The sequence below is a fragment of the Azolla caroliniana genome, unplaced genomic scaffold (genome assembly GCF_043228905.1).
Source record: "Azolla caroliniana isolate FFs.n. ecotype wild unplaced genomic scaffold, voAzoCaro1.0.p SCAF_9, whole genome shotgun sequence".
NCBI classification, from domain to species: domain Eukaryota; kingdom Viridiplantae; phylum Streptophyta; class Polypodiopsida; order Salviniales; family Salviniaceae; genus Azolla; species Azolla caroliniana.
The window spans coordinates 999,135-1,020,017 of NW_028230444.1; the positions used below are offsets into that span (position 1 = coordinate 999,135).

At 36.6% G+C, this 20,883-nt stretch overlaps 3 protein-coding genes across 3 annotated transcripts; 2 read left to right on the top strand and 1 right to left on the bottom strand.

Annotated features, from left to right (window-relative positions):
• Positions 1-4,502: 4,502 nt before the first annotated feature.
• On the top strand, positions 4,503-9,768 carry LOC147859729 (ATP-citrate synthase beta chain protein 1). Its single transcript, XM_087324323.1, has 15 exons — positions 4,503-4,656; positions 5,166-5,268; positions 5,357-5,422; positions 5,604-5,727; positions 6,091-6,225; positions 6,319-6,379; positions 6,489-6,565; positions 6,899-7,054; positions 7,186-7,447; positions 7,544-7,671; positions 8,520-8,625; positions 8,741-8,817; positions 8,922-8,992; positions 9,085-9,369; positions 9,506-9,768. Exons 1-15 carry the CDS (start codon positions 4,557-4,559, stop codon positions 9,579-9,581), a joined length of 1,827 nt encoding a protein of 608 aa, XP_087180449.1. The 5' UTR covers positions 4,503-4,556; the 3' UTR covers positions 9,582-9,768.
• A 1,817-nt stretch (positions 9,769-11,585) lies between these two features.
• Positions 11,586-14,237, bottom strand: LOC147859730 (protein translation factor SUI1 homolog 2). The gene is made up of 5 exons (XM_087325156.1): positions 14,214-14,237; positions 13,004-13,113; positions 12,095-12,300; positions 11,894-11,947; positions 11,586-11,782 (listed from the first exon to the last, which is right to left on the bottom strand). Exons 2-5 carry the CDS (start codon positions 13,038-13,040, stop codon positions 11,738-11,740), a joined length of 342 nt encoding a protein of 113 aa, XP_087181282.1. The 5' UTR covers positions 13,041-13,113; positions 14,214-14,237; the 3' UTR covers positions 11,586-11,737.
• A 4,493-nt stretch (positions 14,238-18,730) lies between these two features.
• LOC147859731 (uncharacterized protein At4g15970-like) lies at positions 18,731-20,883 on the top strand. The gene is made up of 3 exons (XM_087324412.1): positions 18,731-18,976; positions 19,450-19,815; positions 20,121-20,883. The coding sequence occupies exons 1-3, from the start codon at positions 18,764-18,766 to the stop codon at positions 20,625-20,627; spliced, it is 1,086 nt and encodes a 361-aa protein (XP_087180538.1). The 5' UTR covers positions 18,731-18,763; the 3' UTR covers positions 20,628-20,883.

Genomic DNA, 20,883 nt, shown 5'->3' on the forward strand with positions numbered 1-20,883 from the left:
ATCCTTTAATGGGCATTGTTGAACCCTTGACCCGATCATTCTAATGCTCAATTCTTAACTTCAAACTATGTTCTAATTGTTCTGCCCATTTTTCTCTCAAAGTTTCACATCATATGAATTTCGACCTCATGTGAAACTTGACATATCAACGTTACCCTTTTTTGTGCTAACCACATCAAACATCACTTTACAAATATGCTTAGAATGGCATCACATTCAAAAAGTTTTAATTATCAGCTTATAAAAAACTAATTGCATGAATATTTGGTGGTTAGACTTGTGTAGCTAATAGAATAATTTTATCAAAAACTCCCTTGAGTTAGAAAATAGAGCTTCTTATTATTGCCTTCCATTTAAATATCTTCCCATCTTTATGTCTATTAGACTTAGTCATTTCACATGAATGATGTACAATTTAATGTGCATTAAAATATTGACTAGCTTAACACCTTGAAAACATGAAGGCAAGAGACTCAAAGAATATGAGAAGCATAAATATATTAGAATGATCAAAGTTGAACTGTCATATTCTCGAATATAAATTATGAATAAACTAAAAGAGGATGATGCGCTGGACTTGTAATCGTTAAGAAATAAGTTAGAGCAATGCTCGAAAATATTGTGGATTAAGCACATGATATAGAACCATGCCCCAAACATTGATTTCAAGTCTTTACTACTACATGGTTTCAAGGGTCTTTATTTGTTAAACATTGTGCTCCAAATATCGTAAACTAGCTATGATTGACCAAAATTTAAGTAGGCTCATAACTTGTATCTTCTTCTATTGTCTGTGTCCATGGGGATCCTTTGAAAATGAAGGGAATTGCTCAATATCTAGACTCCTACCAATGTTTATGTTTATATATTACCGATTAGTGTCTTGGCATGTACATTTTGTTATGTGTGTTGGAGAAGGTGATTTCTTCATGGTTAAAGCATGGATGCGTGTCTCCATTTCAACTCACCAATTCTTGTGTGACTCATTTCACTTCAATAATCAAATATTGAGATCAACAACATGGAAGAAGACTAAATATATTAAACACAAATGATTATTATTTCAATTCAAACAAAATTGACTCAAGAATTTCACATGGGCACCCCCTAATTATACAATATAAAAATGTGCATTTGATAGTAGAGCGACGTCCACCGCAATACCATGCAACCAACTATTCCTCAAAAAGAGGTATTATTTCAAACTTTCTAGAATTTTGTTTGGCAATTGAAGTATTAGAGGCTTTGTAAGAAATGCTTGAATTTGGTCATTATTTAAGAGCTCATGTGAACACACAATCAACATCATTGAGACAATTCGAGTTACACTCATGCAACTTGAACTTGAACAAGGACCTTTTCCACATGGGTACCATGAGACCAAATGTGAACATTTGTATGAGCATCCATCATTTTGAAGCGTCACATTTATACCATTGGTTCATAAATTGCGACTGATAAGCTCAAAAAAATGTATTGGACACCTAATATTACAACCCTCTTTGTTTTGCAAATGGAAATGGAAGGTTTCTTGTTTACTAATATTATTTAAATTTTGGTCTTAGTCAAATCGTTTACGTTGAATGGAAGCCATCGATTCAAAGTTGGAGGAATAAGATTGGGATGGATTCAATAAGCTTGCCGACAATTATCAATAGAATTGGCAACATTACTTGAATTATAATGGGAAAATATACAAGGGATAAATTTGTCTTTCCTAATTTATTAGCATTAAAGCACATTGTTCACGCATTGCCTTTATGGATTCTCACAAGAGTCTTTAGATGTGTGATAAATTAATGCTTTATGGTTCTTATTATAATGAAATTTCATTTCAATATTAAAAGATATACACGTGGTGGTGTACCTTAGTTACTATCGTGGGGGTTCGACTTATAGGTTCGATGCCACCAAAAACATCAAAAGTTTTTTGATAATGTTTTGTTCCCACATGATTACAAAAATGGAAGTAAAAGCGAACCAAAACAACATTCATAGTCCTCTGCCATAAGCTCAATTTGTTCTACATCCAAAATTCAAGTTTAGGTAGCGGGGACTGACATCAATGGATGCATGTACTGCAACCTATAATGGTTGTACATACTTGATCCCATCCTTGCTTTCCTAATAAAACTACAAAGTAGTTGCGTCTTCAAAGTGGAAAGATCACATCAATCTTTACAAATGTTTGTATCGATACTTGCATGGGATTGTCTTTTACCATGAGTTGGCTGGTTGCAACCTTAAATTGATTGAAACTCAAGATTTCTACCTATAATTCTATGTGTTGGCAAGTTGACGAGTCACGACTAGCACGTGGGGAGAAACAATGATGAATTTAAGGTAGCATGCTAATTGCATTGCTCGTATATTATGATATTTACTAAGAACTCCAAATAACGCAATGACACTTACCACATCGGGTGGGGGAAACTAGATTGCGATTGGCATAGCACAACAATTTGGCAGGGATGCCACATGCTCGAATTCTCTAGAGGCTTATAAGTTTGGTAAGAGAGAGGGCACGATAATGGCCAGGACATATGTGTAAATACCAAACAAGTGCAACGAGAACACCAATTCATGTGCTAATAATAACAGGGAGACAAATGCAATGGGCAGGCAAGCAAAGTGAAACGGGATTCCTGAACAATGCAACAACAACAACAACAACCAACCAACCAACCAACCAACTAATTCCTATGTTAATAATATCAGGGAGGCAAATGCATGGGCAGGCAAGGCGGGCGAAATGGGATTCAAACCTGTGACACATAAGATATATATATAACAAATTGGATCAGGGCAACAATAGAGACCTGTAGCACGTGGACATGAGCGGATGGCACTCTCGATGGTGGTTCTACTGTTGTGGTGGCCTCCTCCGTACGAGGCCACTACAATGAAAGAGACAAGAGTATAGAGGCGGAGCGTGGTGGACCGGAGGAGGAGGAGGAGGAGGAGGAGGAGGGGCAAGAGGAGTCAAATTCAAAGCATTTTGGACTAGTCTTTCTTTTCTTCTTTCTTTCTTTCTTTCTTTCTTTCTTTCTTTTGGGAAGGGAGACTTGGTCTCTCACTCACTCACTCTCACTCTCACTCTCTCTCTCCTCTCTCTCTCTCTCTCTCTCCACACACACACAATGCAGGAAGTGCCCACAAGAGGGGGGTCACACACACCCACAAGAGAGAGAGAGATAGAGATAGAGAGAGAGAGAGGAGAGTAGAATAGAACAGAACAGAACAGAACAGAACAGAACAGAACAGAGGAAGGGCAGGGGCAGAACAGAGGAGGCAGAATAGAGAGATGTGTGAGAGAGAGAGATGTGAGAGAGAGAGTAAGGAGCGTGGAGGCCGTGTCTGTGTTTGTTTTCTGTTCTCGTGTTGGCTCTTCTTTTGGCCGCCCACGAGACTTTTGCACGATTTCTTTCTTTACTCCTCTCTCTCTCTCTCTCTCTCTCTCTTTCTCTTTCTCTCTTTGATCTCCGCTATTTCTTTTTTTCTTTACTCATTTACTCTTTTCACTCCCTCCTTCTCTCTCTCTCTCTCTCTCTCTCTCTGTGCGACCGTTCTTCGCTTCTTGGAGGGGGAGGGGTTTTTATCAGGTTCATCTCTTCTTATTCTCTCTCTGTCTCTGCATTCTCTCTGCTTTCACTCATCTTCCCCTGCATCTTCAACAGTAATCGCCCACATCCCTCATTCAATCAACCCCATCTGGTACTGCTCTGCCTCTGTCATCTGTTTGTTACATGATAATAACTCTCTGCTTGGTTTTTAGATCACGATGTGGCCTATGCTTTTTTTTAGATGATAGCTCTGTTTTTATTTTATTTTTAAAGATCATAATGAGCCTATGCTATTTTATTTAGGTCATGGCTTTTGTGGTTCGTTTTAGATCACAGGTTTACGAGCTGTTTTAGATCATAGGTTTTTCAATTGGTTTAGATCATGCGTTTATGATTTGTTTTAGATTCAGATGTTCTTTCTTATATAGCTCCTCTTTTTTTTTCGATCCAAATGTAAATCTGGTTTTGTTGCTAAATTTTGATCCACTGGGTAGTTTTGCTTGTTTCTTAGCTCAAAATCTCTTCTTTGTATGTTATATTCAGTAGCAAATTTTTATTTTAGTTCCTAGCTCAACTCTCTTTTTTTCATCTAAGACAAGCTCTTGATCTTCCCTTTGGCTCTCTATTCAGTAGTTAAATTGGAGTGATTCCAAGCTTTTGAATCTCTACATTGTTGAAAATTCAGCACCAAGTTCAATTGTAATGAGCACAATTGGAATGTTGTGATCATCCTCACTTTCTGACCTTTCGTTTTCTGTTAGATCTCTAGTGAACAATCCAGCATTGGATTGAATCTAACACAAGGTACACACTCCAGTGTTAGATCTCTAAATTATAAAGATTTCAGTATCAAAATTGAATTTAACGTAGGCGCTCTTACACTCAAGTGTTTGTTTTCTTTTTCTGTTTGATGGGTTGGAGATGGATCTTCACTCACACTCAGATCTCAAAGCTTATCTTTGTTTTTTGTAGTCAGTTGAGAGTATATACACAATGGCGTCTGGACAATTGTTTTCGCGGAAAACACAGGCGTTATTCTACAATTACAAGCAGCTCCCCATTCAGCGGATGCTTGATTTTGATTTCCTCTGTGGTAAGTTACACACATGCATACACACATATCTGTATATCACCAAGTGTTGCTGTATTCTCTCTTGATATGGAAGCTACTTCTATGAGTAATCGTAGTAAATCAGATGTGTATGATATCACTCAAAGTGTAGACAGTTCTACATGCTCATATGTGTGTATCAATGATCATGCTTATAGTCGCTTCTTTGATGAATCATGTTAAGAGCTATATATCACTGAGTGTGGTTGTGTGTATGTATGTTCATGTTGAGATTTCTTCTTTGACTATCACAAAGTTGATGCAGACAATAATCATTCTCTCTTTATATGTGTATTCGTATTATAATTATTTGTTAGATGAATTTCTTATGCAAATCTTCTGCTGATTGATATTTTGAACCCATTTTTTACTATAATCATGAGTAGATGATGTATTGGTAGAATGCAATAGCATACCAAATACCTATATTTTCTGGGATCTCAAGAAAACAGCTAATTTGGTATTGTTAATTCGTGGTTGGTTACTCTTAGGAAGAGAAACTCCATCAGTGGCTGGAATCATCAACCCTGGTTCTGAAGGTTTTCAAAAGCTATTTTTCGGACAGGAGGAGATTGCTATTCCCGTGCATTCAAGGTCTTCATGCCATTTCATTCCTGATCAAAGATGGCAAATTTTCTCTCTATGCCCCCAATTTTCTCACCAATAAGTTATATTTTTGCAGTATCAAAGATGCATGCAAGGCTCACTCAACAGCTGATGTGTTCATCAATTTTGCTTCTTTTAGGAGGTTTGTGCGAGTTCTTTTTTTTAAACCATACTTCCTCTATACTTATTGATGTGATGTTACAAATGTTTTAGACTATTAAAATACTAAATTTAAATGTGACAGTTCTTTAGCTGCCTCTACAGTTATATTGAAATATGGGAGTCCTTTAATTGCCTCTAATGCTACTGCTGAAATTTGCCAGTGCTTTTGCCTCTTCAATGGAAGCCCTCAAGCAGCCAACTATCAGAGTTATAGCGATTATCGCTGAAGGAGTACCAGAAGGGGACACAAAGAAGCTCATCGCATATGCCAAAGCAAATAACAAAGTAAGCTAATCTACCTTTTTAAGAACTCAAATGCAATTATTAGAATGACGCATGCATTGAGAGATTAAATTCAGGGAAGAAAGAGGGTTTATTTATCACCAAGAAATCACAATATGTCAAGGTTTTTTTGAAAGTTTTGTCTATATATTCTTTATTATTGAGTTTTTTCAAAGATATGCAGCATATCACAATTAAATTAGGAAAGTTGATTATTCCCCTAGAGATAAGCTAGAAAAATTGTGAAAACAGGAAAAGCCTAGCCCAAAATTTCCACACTTTAGGATTTCATAATTCAAGTACTCTATATAGTGGTAAGTTTTTATTTTATTTTCATTTATTAAATTACTCTGCGGCACATGACAGGTTATTATTGGACCGGCAACTGTTGGTGGAATCCAAGCTGGTGCTTTTAAAATTGGTGACACAGCGGGTACACTTGAGAATATAGTGGAGAGCAAACTATATCGTCCGGGATCCGTTGGATTTGTCTCCAAATCTGTATGAGTTCCTAACTCATCACATGTGATAGTTTCTTGGTATGGTTGTTCTGCTAGAAATGTATAATGACCAGCTTCTTTTACTTGGTTTTAGGGTGGTATGTCAAATGAGCTCTATAGGATAATCTCAAGGACCACGGATGGGATATATGAAGGTATCCATCACGTTAATTTTTTATTATAAACATATACATTTTCTATAAGATTTGGAAATTTTGTATGACAGTTTCCATTTTCATTTTATTTTTTGTATTTTTTTTCTAGGAATTGCAATTGGCGGTGATGTATTTCCTGGCTCAACCTTGTCAGACCATGTTTTAAGATATCAGAACATTCCACAGGTTTGGTTTTCTTTTCTTCAGGGAGATAGATAGAACACTATTTTGTTGTTATTTTTGTTTTGTCATTGTTTTTTGGTGTTTCAGAATATATAAAAATACTCCTAACTTTTCATACAATGCTCTGTATGAAAAGTTAGGACACTGGATGAAGGTTACAACTGTTTTTGTTAGTTTGTCAATGCAAGTGACAAAAGAACCATGTCTTTCTATTCTAGCTTCTGAAAACTAAATGGTTTTGGGAATTTGGACTAATGAGGGGTATTCTTGGAATTCTGAAATGATTGGGGTATTTTGGATAGTTTGGCATATTTGTGAATAATGATGAACTTTCAGATCAAAATGGTGGTGGTACTTGGTGAGCTTGGGGGTCAAGATGAATACTCTCTTGTAGAAGCTTTGAAGCAGGGCAAGGTAACAAAACCAGTGGTTGCATGGGTCAGCGGTACATGTGCACGGCTATTCAAATCGGAGGTTCAATTTGGTCATGCTGTAAGTTCTCATATTCTTCACGACTTCATGAACTTCAAGAAATGTTGCTACCAAATAGAAGTTTGTTGTTTTGAGCAACTATTCTAGCCTGTAAATTCTGTACAATATAAAAATCAAAATTATGTCTATAGGGTGCAAAGAGTGGTGGTGATTCGGAATCTGCCCAAGCAAAGAATAGCGCTCTTCAAGAAGCTGGTGCTTTTGTGCCAACGTCTTTTGAGAGTTTCGAACCATTAATTAAGAAGACGTATGAACACCTTGTTGAAGAAGGTGTAATTGTACCCATTCCTGACTTCAAGCCTCCTCCAGTACCACAAGATTTAAATGCAGCTATCAAAGCTGGAAAAGTGCGAGCGCCAACTCATATCATCTCAACCATTTGCGATGATAGAGGTTAGTTTCTCTTATTGCTCAAGAGTCGACCTATAATAATGCAGTTTTTAAATTTGGTTACATTTTGTTTACCACAAAGGTCTGGTGATTTTGCAGGCGAGGAAGCTACATATGCAGGGGTTAAGATGTCAACATTGATTGAGAATGATAATGGTATTGGGGATGTCATCTCTCTTCTCTGGTTCAAACGCAGTCTTCCTCGCTACTGCACAAAATTCATCGAGGTGTGCTTCTAAATACTATTTCTGCATCATCCCTTCCCATTATGCATATTCTGTAGAGTGATATATTTAATCATCAATATAGGTCAACCTATGATATAGTCTTTGCATGCCATGCACGTATCAGTATGAGATCTGCCTGGACCCTTTGTTGAATCAGAAATTAACTCTGAAAGTTGAAACAATTTCTTTTACCCAATGAAAGGATATTACACTTAATTCCCTCTGCCAGCTATCAGTCCAACGTCGCATCAGAAACAATATGTATTACCAAGCCGTTGGTTGAAACAGAGATGGGTTTTGAAAAATTTGTATTTTTTAATTAAATTGGAACTGAAGTAGTTCTTTATTGACTCCTTAGGAAGAAGGCATCATATACGAGACTATGTACCAGGCTTTACAATTACTAATCTTAGTACATTGCTTAGCCTTGGGAGCAGTTTCACAATTCACATTCTTAGTTGAAGGGGTGGTTCGCATAGCTTATAGATTCTGTAAATTGCTATGACTTACTAACCAAATTGCTTAGGATTAAAACCGTTTATAAGTAAGCTCATACAATAGGTGTTACTATTACAACCCAAGTAAATTGCATAGCATTAGAAGCATTTTCTCAAATCACATTAAATTTTAAGTATTTAGGTTGATGGATAAAGTGCTATGCCTTTCTAACCCAAGTAAATTGCTGAAGATTAGAAGCATTTTCTCAAATCACATTTTAAATTTAATGGTTTATTTAGCTTATAGATGGGTTAAATTATTGTCTTTCAAACCTGACTGACTAAATTGCTTGGCATCAGAAAATTTCACAGCTCACATTCCAATGCTAAAAGATGTTTGTTTGCTTGTAGATGTGCATAATGCTATGTGCGGATCACGGGCCATGTGTCTCTGGTGCTCATAACACGATTGTTACAGCTCGAGCAGGAAAGGATCTTGTGTCAAGCTTGGTCTCAGGTTTTGCAACTATTCTCTTATGATCTGGCAGAATTCTTACCAAATTAGTGAGTTTGTTTTGAGTTTGCTTCTCAGTTTTGTTTATGATGATCTGTATTGTTTTCAATTTCAATAGGTCTTCTCACAATTGGCCCCCGATTTGGTGGAGCTATTGATGATGCTGCTCGATATTTTAAGGATGCATGTGACAAGGTATGTAATGCTTTTTTTTTCTGACTTTTCAACGTGAGGTTTCGTTGCTCATAATCACAGTTTGATAGTTGTGCTCCTGTTTCTTTGTTTTTTCTTCACTTCAGAATCTTTCTCCTTATGAGTACGTTGAATCAATGAAAAAGAAGGGTATTCGAGTGCCTGGAATTGGTCATAGGTTCGTGTGAATTATTCCTCAACAATTTCTAGCTTTATGAGTCTTCAAGTTCAATTAGGTTTATAATATTTCTAGTTTTTTGATATCAACAGAATAAAGAGTGCAGACAATAAGGACAAGAGAGTGGAGCTTCTACACGAATATGGCCGAACATATTTCCCGTCCATAAAATATTTGGAATATGCACTCCAAGTAGAGAAATACACACTTACCAAAGCGAACAACCTTGTCTTAAACGTAGATGGGTGTATTGGTTCCCTTTTCCTGGATTTGCTGGTTAGCAGTGCGATGTTCACCCAACAAGAAATCGATGAGATCGTGGAGATTGGCTATCTCAATGGTCTCTTTGTGCTTGCACGAACAGTTGGATTGATAGGGTATAAATTTGTCTTTGAAACTTTTTTTTCATTTTATCTACATTTTTTTCTAGCAATTTTATGAAATAGTAAATGTTTCCTTCCTTTCTTTTGTCTGCATTTTTTTTAACATTTACTTTGTAATGTAATCTTGTAGCCATACATTCGATCAGAAAAGACTCAAGCAACCACTATATCGCCATCCATGGGAGGATGTCCTTTACACAAAGTGAGAAAAGAAACACCACATATTATTTGTTAGGGATTTCTTCGGTGGTCTTATGGAGGAGGAAGGGAAGATTCTTTCATCTTCACAATTAACGTTTTAAGTAAAGAAGTAGTTGTATCGTAAGTGGAATTTCACTCTGGTGAGATGCAATAAACATGACGAATGCAAAGAGTTCCTTTTTTTCTTTTTTCTATTTCATGTTTAACCGAGTTGTCAGCGAGCAAAGAATTGTTTGCATTCTTTCTTTTGTTGTCGGGGTTCATTCCTTTCACCACCATTTTCATGGGAAAGACTTTGTCAAAACATAAATTTTCAAATAATATATTAAAAAGCCTTCAGCAATCTCGTATTTTTGATAAGACATGTTTTTTGGTCTTCTTTTATACAATCTATGTACGAGAAATATTCCTTGCTGATCCATAAGGATTGACTATGTTTCCAGTGGAAATTTCTGGCTACATTCTGGTAAATGTTTTGCGAAACAGACATTATATGAAGGTATATTAAAATACACTATCTACAAAATTGAACCTGTCCTGCGATACCTAACATAAGTGCTTGTTAGATCCACAGATCTGTTGATCGAAACTTTCTAAAGTGCATGAGAATGATACCGTGCCATTCTTTGTAGGAGTTTTACCCGTCTTAATTTTTATTCTTTCTAATTTCTAACGTCTCATTCTTTTCTTACCCTGACATAAGCACTTAATTAATCATCAGACATGATGTATATATTATATAGATCCAGATCCGTTGGTTGGAACTTGAGAAAATGCATGCCAAATTTCAGTCTTTCTAATGTTTCATTTTTTGCTTAGTATAAATTTCAGTCTTTCTAATGTTTCATTTTTTGCTTAGTATAGGATAAACACTTATTATTTATCTGTCGAATGCATGCCAAATTTCAGTCTTTCTAATGTCTCATTTTTTGCTTTGGATAGGATAAACACTTATTTGTCTGTCAAATTCAATGTATAATGCATATAGGTCCAGGTCTGGTGACGGGAACTTTTGAAAAAGCATAAGAATGGTACTACTAGTATGCCATTCATGTAAGAATTTGTTTACATCTCACTATTCATCATATTTTTCTAAAGTCTTTGTAGTCGTATTATTGATCATATGCCGTTTTTCTTTATTGCCTTAAAAAGGTTTAGTTAGAGCCTCCATACTTGTCTTTGATTTCAGCCTTTACAAGTTTCTCTCTGTGGTTTATTTATACCTAAAGCCTAAGGCCTACCCTCTGCCATGGGATCAGCCCTGTCCCATATGTTATATATGTTCATATGTTCGATCCTTTAACAGATGGTTTAACATTCTATACCTAACACTACTAGTGATTATGAGGCAATATCATCTAGTTGTCATAGACATTAAACATCCTTGGTTAACATAAATATATTGGTTCGAAAAAGAAACCTAGTTATGCCATTTTGTGGACCCAAGTCATGTTAAAAATAAACCAGTCAAACCCTGCTTCAGAATTTTGGCATTAGTATGACGGTTTAAATGAAAATGGGAGATCTGGAACGTGAATGTTTTTGACATACATTACACATCATTTGCTCACGGAAGAGACCAGTATCCATTTCATCTCCTTGGTACTCTATACTATCATCTCCCTGTCATAGGCATACAGGATAACCTAGTGTACATATATATACTTTCATAAAAATGCAAACAGGATAACCGAGTATATCTATTTAGCCAGTCTTGAAACATGTACCACCAATTTTTTATTTTGACTAGGCCTGCCGGTGCATTAACCGCCATTGGAAGTGATATATTTTCATAAAATACCAATTCTTCATTTTGACTAGGTCTGACAATGCATTAACAGTCATTGAAAGTGATATATAATTTCATAAAACCGAAAGCAGGGTAACCTAGTGCAAACATTAAAGTCAAATATATTTCTCAGAACATTACAGACCATCAATCGCCTCAGTGGATGTGAATAAAACCTTGTGAAAGCTAAAAGAGGCCATAAACATGTCACATGTGTTGATGCACTAAAAGAGAGCAGATATCTTCATTCAAGTAGATGAAACATGAGGGCATTGTAACCCATACATTACAGGAAAAAACAATAGTCTTATGTCACTTATCATATAATAGGGATGTCTGATAATTCATACAACTATAGCTTTGGGTTTACTCTCAAAAACCATGGATTTTGATGTTATCCTTCTTGACCAGCCCAGCCTGGAAATATATATAAAAAGAGGTGACGAACACATCATTAAGCACCATCTCCAAACTGTTTTGCCATAACATACTCACACAAAAATCAAAATACTAAAAATAACACAATACCTGGACAAGAAACTGAGATACGTTCTTCCGCTGATCACCTTGAAGTTGAATCACCTATTTAGTATAATCAACCATTAATAAAAAAGTGACTTAATCTACAAATACACCTTTTTAATCTGTCTCGATCTCTATATCTTCAAAATTGTCTATAATCTATAAAACTGCCTCGAAATCAGCCTCTCTACTATGCCTTATATATACCTGGCCCAACTCAGGATCCTGCACAACAGTGCCATTGCAACAGAATTCCTTCTTGAAATCCTTGAGTATCTTGTTGTAATTATATTCCTTCCTCAACCCTTGGACAGTTGTCAAGCTTTTCCTACCATTGCGTTGTTGGGTGCGGACGTGCACGTACTCCTTTGTCCCAGCATCCGAATCATCAGTGCTTGCATCTGCAAAGGGATCTATTATCACAAAAGGAGAGTCTGGTGTTAGGATTACGTATAAGATCTAAACCAACCAGAAACTCAAACCAAATATTGAACATTAACACAAGCAAAAACAAAACAGAGCTTCACAATAAGCAAGATTGGGTAAAAATTGCAAATTTATTAACGCTATAAAAATATCAAAAAGAGTTTCAGAATAAGAGAGATCGGTAAGGGTACATAACAATACCACAATGAAGTTTAAAACCATAAAAAAATGGAACAAATTCCTCGGTAAATTAGCCAGAAGAGAAAACAAACAAGGGAACAAGACTGAAGGTCATAAAAATGCACGGGAAAAAAGGTACACAGAACAAAATCACTCACATTGAAGATAACGGAAATCCTCTAGAAACACTGAAATACTTTCACACAGCCTAAATGAGCACCTAATCAGCTTAAATATCTAAAGGGAAAAACTGAGGCACTCCCTGGGTTTCCCATTATATCTTCAATTGGACAAAATTGCCATTATTTACCCAAATGCCTTACCAACTGTGTAGAACACCAATATGCTCAATTGATCTACTACATCTCTCTCCCATGAATAGACCAGGGACAATTTTGGTAGAATTAAAAATACTGTATGAGTAAGTCATTCAGAGAATAATAAAAGGCACAGGACGATTTCCTAGTTTTTTCCATGATAAAAATGAGGTTAGAAAGAAGGAAGCTGTACCAAATGTGGCAACAGTCTGTAGATCGAGATCTGACATGAACTTTGATTGATTGCAAACGAACCCGAATGAACTCTCTTAGATGTGATTATAAAAATCAATCTACCAATATCTGTTACATATAACAAAACACCAATAATTAGAAAAATTTATGACTGGACACGGCTTCAAGTGACATTTTCTGCATAAACTATTGTAGCTATTGTTAACCACAAATAGAATGCCATGAAAGAAACAGAAATTTAGATTTCGTGTGACTCAGCCAGCAGAAACAATAAAAGGCAATTAGATCCAATACAAAAGCAGACCTACATGCATACATAAAAAAATTTGTCCATCAAATGTAACTGAGCATTAAACAAATTAATGATAAAAAAAACTATGCAACACAGAAGAAGAAAAAGGATGCCAAAAGATATCCTAGATTTTGAATAAAACAGCAACCATAAAGTGATCCGATGCAGAGAAGAGAAGCAAAAGATGAATATCCAAATTTAAAGATAAGAAAAAAGCACAACCTCTCATCAAATCATGAATCTCATGTAGAATAAGTGATTATAAAAATAGTAAATCGAACGAAAAGAACTAGAAAAACAGGAAAATAATGAAGCGCGAGAAGAAAATAACCCTAGGAAATAGCAGTGGAAAGCTCCGAGAACACAGATGATTGGAGTGGAATAAAACAGAGGATAAAGAAAATCTCATCGAAGGAAATAAGAACTAAAAATATTTTTTAAGAGAGCAAGAGTAAAGAGGAGATGGGCAATTTTAAGACGCAGCAAAAAAAAAAATCAGAAGAACAGAGGGCAGAAGAAAACCCTAGACGAAGGGGAGGGGGTGGAAACAGAGAATGGATCATAATAATATGATATTATCCGAAAAAGAAGAAGAATCTAAGCCTTAAAAAAACAGAGCAGAGACCAGAAAAGAAAGTAAAGACGGATTCTTACAGGCGAACGGAAGAAAAACCCTAGGGAAAATTTTCAAAAAAAAAAAAAAAAACAGGGAGGAAGTAAAAGATGCTTACCAGACGGCTTTGGATCAGACGGAAGAAGAAAGCGTGAGACAAAAAAAAGGAAGAAGAAGAAGAAGAAGAAGAGAAACCCTAAGAGCGAAAAAAGATGAGAAGAGAAAAGAAGGATGGAGGACACTAGTAGAGATCAAAAGCAGAAAAGCAGAGAATCAGAGAGGATTTGTGTGAAGGGATCTTACCAGAGCTCCAAAGGATGGATGGATGGATGGATGAATGGATGGAAGAACAGGAGCAGGAGATAAAAGAGGATGAAGATAGAGAAGCAGAGAATGATGGTAGTGGTACTAGTAGTAGTAGTGGGCGATTTTGTGCCCAAGGCCTCCAAATTTAGCAGAGGTAAAGTATGTATGTATGTATGTAAAAAGTAAAGGAAGGAAGAAAGAGAGAGAGAGAGAGAGAGAGAGAGAGGGGCTCTGCTGCTTTTTTGACTGCTAATTTGGCCACCGCCTTCCTTCTTTTTCAGGTTTTTGTTATTTCCCCGCATACCCCCATAACCCCCCCCCATTAGCTAGCCTACCATTGATGAGCATTAATCATCTATCTGGGCAGTGTCACTCACTCACTCACTACATATGTGTGAAATGCGGGGGGGCCGGGGGCCGGGGGCCGGGGGCGTCTACACACATACATATATGCCCCCTCGTGATTCCCGGTCACTTGATTTTTCTCCTAAACGCGCCCCCCCATGTCTGTTGCCCTGCCTCGGCTCCACCTTCCCCTCTCCCTCTGGTATCGCCATTCTCCTCACATCCTCCTATGCTGATCTGGCTCGTTTCTCAGATTTTTTTGTCGGGGGACGGCCCTTTGGCTTCTCCCTTTCTCGAAAACAATATGTATGTATATCTATCTGCCCACCCCCGACTCGGGCAGGATTCTCTTACGATTGATTAATTTAAACAGATAGATCTCTCTTCCCATCTACTACCCCCTTGCCTAGCAATGGGGTGTATTGTTGGACATATCGCTTCTTCAAAAAAAAAAATCGCCACTCCTAGCCTAGTTTCAAGAAATGGGCGATTTTTGGCATTCATTCAAAATAGTGTAATGACCAACCTCAGCTTCGCGCTTTCTTTGCTCAAATTTGCATGAGTAAGTTTTTGATATTTGTCAATAAAAAAAACTATTACGATTGGCCATGTTCTCAATTCTCTTACAGATAGTGCAATTTCGACTTCATATAACTTCGATCCCTTTCTTACATGATATCTTTCCGGACCGAAATGTTGAGAATACTAAGTTGTCATATGCCAAATATACTTGTAGCCAAAAGGCCGTCTACATAGAAGAAATTTGGTGACAAGCATTCACTTCATCCCATTATGAATTCCTTTATTAAATGGCTCCATCTCCGTGTGTGCATTAATGAGGATACCTACATTTGTATTTTAGTTTTTGAGTATTGATGCACCCAGGTCAACGTACATCAAAACTCTACCCTTATCGAGCTCACATATTTAACTGATGGCTTGTCAAAGTTTTGTGGAAAGTTATGGGCAACATTGTCAGTGGTCACCAACATCATCAAGTTATTGACGTTGAGGGACAAAAATTGTGGGTTATTTCATGATATATAGGTAGTCAATGCATCTATATCATGATGGATTGTCATGAACTAAATAGTAGGTTGAAGTTGATGTTATCATTTTATATTATGCCCAATATTGTCTATATTATCATGGTGGTGTCGAACTTAATATGATGGTCCATGATAAAACACATTGTGAACGCATTGCCTTTATATCTCATATGTACATACATACATATATGGGGACTTTAGAGTCTAGACATCTAAAGAAATATTGTTTATAGAGAAACAAGTTTACATTGTGTAGTTTCGAATTCCATGATCGTATAGGTACTTGTAGTGTCACAACTCGAAGATCATTTTATTTAAGTCTTGAATAATAAATTTGATGTTACCATGTATGAAAGTTCTTCATAAATCTAGGGTTGGATCATGGCACATTAATAATTCCCTTGTAGAATACAGATTTATAGAATTGATGTTGTAACAACCCAAAATGATAGCAGTGCCCTTCAAATGAGGGGAAATTTTCAACAATATCGACTTCAATTAATTACATATAGATGTGTACAAGGATGGTCTCTAAATGTATCAGTTGGTCATTTGTGAAATAAATAGGTACAAGGTGTTAAGCACCTACCGCCTGATCTTGACACGTAGGCTTTGAATGAAACAATCCACAATCACAATAATCAATCGTTATTGCATCGATTACAACTTTGGGGGCTTGATATGGATTGTGTCATATTTCAATGTTGAACATGACCTTTTAAAGTTAACATTTACGACATAATATCCCAATTTTCACATTTTAACATCTTGTCTCTCCAACCTTAGTGCTGCTAGTAATCTAGATTATCAGATACATCATGACATCACATGAGAGCTGCAAAAGATCTTCCACTCCCCATCTTTTAAACCATTTCATACTGTGAAGGACCTAGCCATATGAAATGATTTTACTCTTGTTAGTTTTTTGTACCTTGCATCCTATGTTCCAAGCATGTTTTGACAGCATATGAACAAGCATGTTCTTGACCTTTGTGATAAACTCATACATGCATGGCTAGCACCCATATGGGCAAAGCACTCGTTTCTAAAAAGCATGACATTATCAAATGTTGAGGTTTTAACTCTTAAGTGTCTACATAAGCGCAAATTTTGAATTTTCTATATTTCATTCCATTCATCAAGCAAGACATAAAGGGAATTTTGGACCACAACAAATTGAATAACATCAATCTTACTTCTCGTACTCGAGTATCACTTTGGTTGCATTGATTCTCGAACATATTATCAACATATAAGAGTATAAAAAGAAGCTATTCTATAGTTTTGGGATTCTTATTCTTTTCCAACATTCTTTGTTGTTTCTTCTATTTTATCATGCATAGACCAAAGAATGTAGAAGAGAGTGTACCCCTTTGCTTGATCCCCATGTTGCTTGAAAAGTACTTTGTGAAACCACTATACCATGTTCAATTGGCATCTAACTTGCTCATACAATTGAGCAACAATTGATCTATACTCTAATGCCATTATTATCTCTATCATTTTTTTCAAAACCTCACTTCTTGGTATAGGGCTAAAGATATTCTAATAGTTTGCAAAACAACAACATAGCGTTTTTTCTCTTGAAGTTTTCTTCCATAATTACTCTTAGCGTAACCAAGTGATTGATAATGGATTGTTTTGATATGAAGCTTGCTTGATCAAGCATTCATTTGTGGTGATGTTCAACCCATGAGCTTATGTTTTGTTCCATTGTGTGTTATATAACTTGTCCATAATGGAGCATAATAGCTTGATAGTTAAATATCAAATTTTTATCTCCTTTATGGATTTGTTTAATCCATTTCATAAGTTGATCTTTAGGAAAAGCCTTGCTTGATAACTTGAGCTATGATAGTTGCTCTTCAATGGCAAGTTTGTGCTCGTCTATTTAAAGAGCCTTCAACACATATGCATATATGGTGTTTCCATAATGTCCATGCATATAAAGCTTATATAAAGCTTATTCCACCGTGCATATAAAGCTTATGTATGCATTATCAACCCTAACATTAAATGGGAGATTAGGCATTATATGTCCACCGACACATGCATTGAAACATTGATACCCTACCTTGAGAATGACATCTTCAATTGCTCACATTTTTTTTTCTAGATGTCTAGTGAAGGAGATGTTCATGACATGGCTCTCAACCTCATTTGTAAAGAGAGAGAAATAGAGATTTGTTGTTGTGAGTGATGGTGGTTACTCCCAATGATACTATGCCACATGGTTTAGGAAAAAGTGATATCCAATACATTCGTAAAAAGTTAGGATATGAAGTTTGAATCCACGACTTTCGCGATTCTCACTAGATAGATAGATAGAGAGAGAGAGAGAGAGAGAGAGAGAGAGAGAGAGAGAGAGAGAGAGAGAGAGAGAGAGAGAGAGAGAGAGAGAGAGAGAGAGAGAGAGAGTCGCTTTCGAGAGCAATGGTGGTGGGGTTGGATTGCCTTTTGGCAATGGCTTTGAAACACTTCACATTTAAGACTTGAAGCATCGCATTAAAAATGATTGTTACTTGTCACAACTCGAAGCATCACCGGGGAACTTTATATCACCCTTTCGACGGGTTTCCGCTGCATAAGGAGCACTAGAGATTCATCCTGCCCCACCATATAAGGTAGTATCTGATGATCACATGCGTTAGGATCTATAGTGCAGTCGGACAATGAGAAAACGCTCAAGGGTGGTCATCAGGATGGAGGAGCACGCAACAACTACTTGGGGAGTCCTGACGCAGGAGATGTATGTGACATAGTTGTCTTACAACACGTTGCGGGGGGGTCTATACTGTACAATGTACACTCACATGGTCACGAACGTTCTTGACCAATGTGTCGAGACACCACCAAGGGCTTTCTAAGGGCTTTCCGGAGACACCACCAAGGCATTTCTCTATTATTTGTGTGTGTGTTTTTTTTTCTTACCCTAAGGTTTTTATATGTGCATATTTTGTTCATCCACATAATACTTGTGACAAAACAGAGCATACACACACACACACACAAAATGAGTGGATAGAGAGAGGCACAGAGTCATCGCCTCCCCTGCTCCCCCATTGAGAGAGAGAGAGAGAGAGAGAGAGAGAGATCTAAATTCGTCTCCTGCTTGTTTTGCTCAGAAGAAGGAAAGAAATATAGAGGAAGGCGATGGTGAAGCTTGGGATGATGCATCCTCTCTGCACCCTGAAGCTTATCATCATCCTCACTGTCTGCGTGGTCTCTGTGATGGTGTCTCTCCTCTCTCTGTTTGCCTCCCCCCCCAATTCCCACCCTCTCTCCATCTCCCCCCTCTCATGGAGATTCTCCCACAGATTCAACAGAAAAGCCCAGTCTGACCTTCTCCCGCAGCATTCTGGCCGGGTAAACAAGGAAAACTTTTTACCCCTTCACATTTCTTTTTTAAAAGAAGAGGAGAATGTTTTAATTCCAAGTGTTTTCTCATTTATTTGGTATCTTTTTCAAAAATATTCCAAAATTTCCAAATTAGATCTTAATCACACACAAATACATACATATACACACACATACATACATACATACTTGCATACATACATATTACATATGCATACATAAATACATAGACATAAAGATATACATATGTATGCATATTCATATCAATATCTATATACAATTTTATATGTACATGTGTACATATATATATATATTTATGTATGTATCAGAGTTTGATTTTTGAGAAGTTCTCTGGTTTACTTCACAAGGTCCAAATTTCGTTACTAAAATGATAGAAATAAATTGCTAGATATTGATGCTATCGTGTTTTTCCATTCCTAACTTTTGTTCCTAAGTAACATTCTCTCTTGTTTAGAATGCAGGAACAAGACAGTCTAAATCTGGAACAGATTCTGAAACAAGCATCAATGCCAGATAAGACGGTGATAATAACGACATTAAATGAGGCTTGGGCCACTCAAAATACAATGATTGATCTATTTTTGGAAAGTTTTCGTGCTGGGAATGACACGGCTAGGTTTCTTCACAATCTGATAATTGTCGCACTTGATCAGAAGGCCTATGACAGGTGTGTAACGGTCCACTTTCACTGCCTTCAACTAAGGACGGATGGTGTAGATTTCTCGGGTGAGAAGCTGTTCATGACCTCGGATTACTTGAGAATGATGTGGAGAAGAATCGAATTTTTACGACAAGTCTTAGAAGAAGGGTATAGTTTCATTTTCTCGGTATGTTTTTCTTTCTTTTGGAAACAAAAGAACATTCAGTGCATGATTAGCATCATATGATGATTGCATATCCATAGTAGAGTAGACATTATTGTTGCTGGGGGTTATCAATAAATTGAACAAGCATAATTAAAAGTAAATTAATAAACTTGAGTGATACAAGAACCAATATATTGAAAAATGTCATCCCTCCATGCCATCCGTTTGAAAAGAGTTTCAAAAGGAAAGAAAGGTGTAAAACTACAAACAAAGGCTTGTATATCATAGAAGCCAAACTAACAAGAATTTTGACTCATACAATGCAGGATGCCGATATAATGTGGTTTCGCGATCCGTTTCCATATTTAACTTCTGATGCAGACTTCCAGATAGCTTGCGATAATTATAATGGCTATTCGAAATCTCAAAGAAACAAAGCAAATGGAGGTTTTGTATTTGCACGTGCGAATAAGCGAACTATCAATCTTTACAAATACTGGTACATGGCGAGAGAGGTCTTCCAGGGGAAACATGACCAATACGTGTTCAACAAGATCAAACAAGACGAGGCCCTCATGAGATCTGGCTTAAGGATAGAGTTTTTCGATACAAAATATATATCGGGCTTTTGCGAACTTTCTCACAATATGGAAAAAGTTGTCACAGTTCATGCAAATTGTTGCTATGGGTTGAAGAGCAAGCTAGATGATTTGAGGCGTATACTCGCTGATTGGAAAAGGTTTAACGCGATGACGCCTTTAGAGAGAAGAGTGCAAACTTTGGGTTGGTCGGCTCCAAAAGCATGTGTTACAAGCAAAAGTTTGTTGCATTGATTTGATTCTATTTGTCTCGCCTATGGGAATATACAATATAATACAATATAATAGGTATACATACATTTTGACATGCAAGCTTGTACTAATTTTTTTTTTTCCAAAAAACAAGCTTGTACTATTGATTCAATAGAAGGAGAGAAAGCCTCTTTTAAGATTGATAGAAAAATGCTTAACATGGTTTGTGTAAAATTGCTAAGTCCACAATACTTCAGAAAGTAATAAGAAAAAGAAGGTTTTCTAAGTTTGTCCTAAA